Source organism: Clupea harengus, chromosome 21, assembly GCF_900700415.2.
Source record: "Clupea harengus chromosome 21, Ch_v2.0.2, whole genome shotgun sequence".
NCBI classification, from domain to species: Eukaryota; Metazoa; Chordata; class Actinopteri; order Clupeiformes; family Clupeidae; genus Clupea; species Clupea harengus.
Genome location: NC_045172.1, coordinates 22,637,389 through 22,639,888, shown reverse-complemented (window position 1 = coordinate 22,639,888; position 2,500 = coordinate 22,637,389). Strand labels below are relative to the sequence as shown.

General features: G+C 45.9%; 1 protein-coding gene across 15 annotated transcripts in view; it reads right to left on the bottom strand.

Moving 5' to 3' along the window:
* Positions 1-2,500, bottom strand: part of LOC105905651 (CLIP-associating protein 1-B) — a 74,628-nt gene that overhangs the window by 36,800 nt on the left and 35,328 nt on the right. For all 15 annotated transcript variants that reach the window (XM_031558470.2, XM_031558471.2, XM_031558476.2 and 12 more), the window contains 3 exons: positions 2,455-2,500; positions 1,796-1,888; positions 1,007-1,152 (listed from right to left, as the gene is read on the bottom strand). The exon at positions 2,455-2,500 is cut by the window's right edge and continues 31 nt beyond it. In XM_031558470.2, coding sequence (XP_031414330.1) covers positions 1,007-1,152; positions 1,796-1,888; positions 2,455-2,500 — 285 coding nt within the window. The remainder of the gene's footprint in view (positions 1-1,006; positions 1,153-1,795; positions 1,889-2,454) is intronic.

Below are 2,500 nucleotides of genomic sequence, written 5' to 3'. Positions count from 1 at the left end.
TGATGTGGGCTTTGCCAATCTATCTCTTTAACTACTCTGTGAGTGTAAACCTTGCATAACTCATCTGTCCAGTCTAAATCTTTCAGGACGACAGAAACCAGTCCGTTCTCTCCTGATGGCCATTATTATCTCTCTTTAGAGAGCAATGAGGCGGGACTAAATCACAAGGTATAAAATATACTGCTCTCTCTCTCCCTCCCTCTCTCTCTCCCTCTCTCTCTCTCCCTCTCTCTCTCTCTCTACCCAGACATGACCGACACTCATGCTCTCTTATCACTGAGGAGAGCCCAACCCTAAATGTGGTAACACTTAACACTGAACCGTTCCCTTGCTGCCTCGTCATGATACAGTGCAACATACTGAATCACCAACAACAGCTCACTGCTATCCAGCATCCAACAGCTCCCTGATCAGCATCCAACAACAGCTCACTGCTATCCAGCATCCAACAGCTCCCTGATCAGCATCCAACAGCTCAGCTCACTGACATCCAGCATCCAACAGCTCAGTGATATCCAGCCTCCAACAGCACACTGATATCCAGCATCCAACAGCTCATACATCCAACAGCACACTGATCAGCATCCAACAGCTCAGTGCTATCCTGTTCTACTCTGTTCCCTAAGCCTTTCATAGGAAAATAACTTTATACATGCAAACATGCTTCAACTCATCATTGCTGAGTATTTCACCCTGGACTCCAGAGCACTGCAAAGTGTATGTATATACATATATATGTATGTAATGTCAGTATGACATCAGAAACTGAATGCAGATGCAATAAAAACAGATGCATCTCTCTCATCACTCCTGCATGTGACGTGTGAGAGTGCCTCTGATTGGCCCGTGCGTCTAATCACTCCTGCATGTGACGTGTGAGAGTGCCTCTGATTGGTCCGTGCGTCTAATCACTCCTGCATGTGACGTGTGAGAGTGCATCTGATTGGTCCGTGCGTCTAATCACTCCTGCATGTGACGTGTGAAAGTGCATCTGATTGGTCCTTACCCCAGTGTGATGCAGGCCTCCCGGACCACCTGTGAGCGCAGGTCTTTGGCCGAGAGCTTCAGGGCGGGCTCCAGCTGACGCAGCTGCTGGGAGAAGCTATCATAGTCCAGCGCACCGGCCATCAACAGGGACCGCACCTTCTTCAGCTGGGCACACACACATGGAGAGATTAATACACATCAAATCACACTCACACACTCACACACACACACACACACACACACACACACACACACACGCACGTACATATACATCAAAACACACACACAGATACCCACATCAAATCACACACACACACACACACACACACACACACGCACGTACATATACATCAAAACACACACACAGATACACACATCAAAACACACACACACACACACGTACATATACATCAAAACACACACACAGATACACACATCAAAACACACACACGCACGCACACAGGTACAAATACATTAAAACACACCCAGAGATACACATCAAAACACACACAAACACACACACACACACATCAAAACACACACACACAGATACATACACATCAAAACACACACACACGCATGATAATAAATCATTCGTCTAACTTTCGTTTAGCATTTATTTAACTTGAATTCACTTTTAATCAGATCATAAATCAGCCCTCTGTCCACCTGTTAATAAATGAATCAAACTATTCTCCACGATGCCCGCGAGCAGTGTCTACTGAATTATGCGGCTGATGAGCTAATTAGTGGATGAACTCATTGGTTGATGAGCTGTGTAGCGGACGATCTAATTGGTGGATCTTACCGCTATCACCCTCTGTTCCCAGTCTTGGCGCTCGTCCGACAGGACCTCTCTGATCTTGTTCATGGAGTCCTCCAGCTCTCGGCTCGAGTAGATCTGAGCAGAGAAAGACCACAGGACGTTTCACACCTGATTCTCACTGGCTTTAGCCCAGATTCACACCGGATTCATATCAGATTCACACCAGATTCACATCAGATTCACACCAGATTCATATCAGATTCACACCGGATTCACACCAGATTCATATCAGAGTCACATCAGATTCACATCAGATTCAAACCAGATTCACACCAGATTCATATCAGATTCACACCAGATTCACACCAGATTCACACCAGATTCATATCAGATTCACATCAGATTCACAGCAGATTCACACCACCTTTATCCCAGACACCCACTTCTTCACACTACACCCACTCAAGAAGATACAGCAATAACCACAGAATCACAATTTTTAACCAATTAAAATAATGTACTTGTGTTGCTACTCAACTCACATGCATCAACAGCCTGTATAACTGAACATGGATTGATTGACTTTGTGATCCCAGGGTCTATGTTAGCGAGGCCGTATCTTAATACAGGCCTCTAATGCCACCGTGGCTTTGGGGTGAAGTAAACACAGCGCCCTCTGGTGTCGGCGTAGGTGAACATACCTGTACTGTGGGCGCGTCCTCAAAGGAATGGATGAAGTCCTCCTCG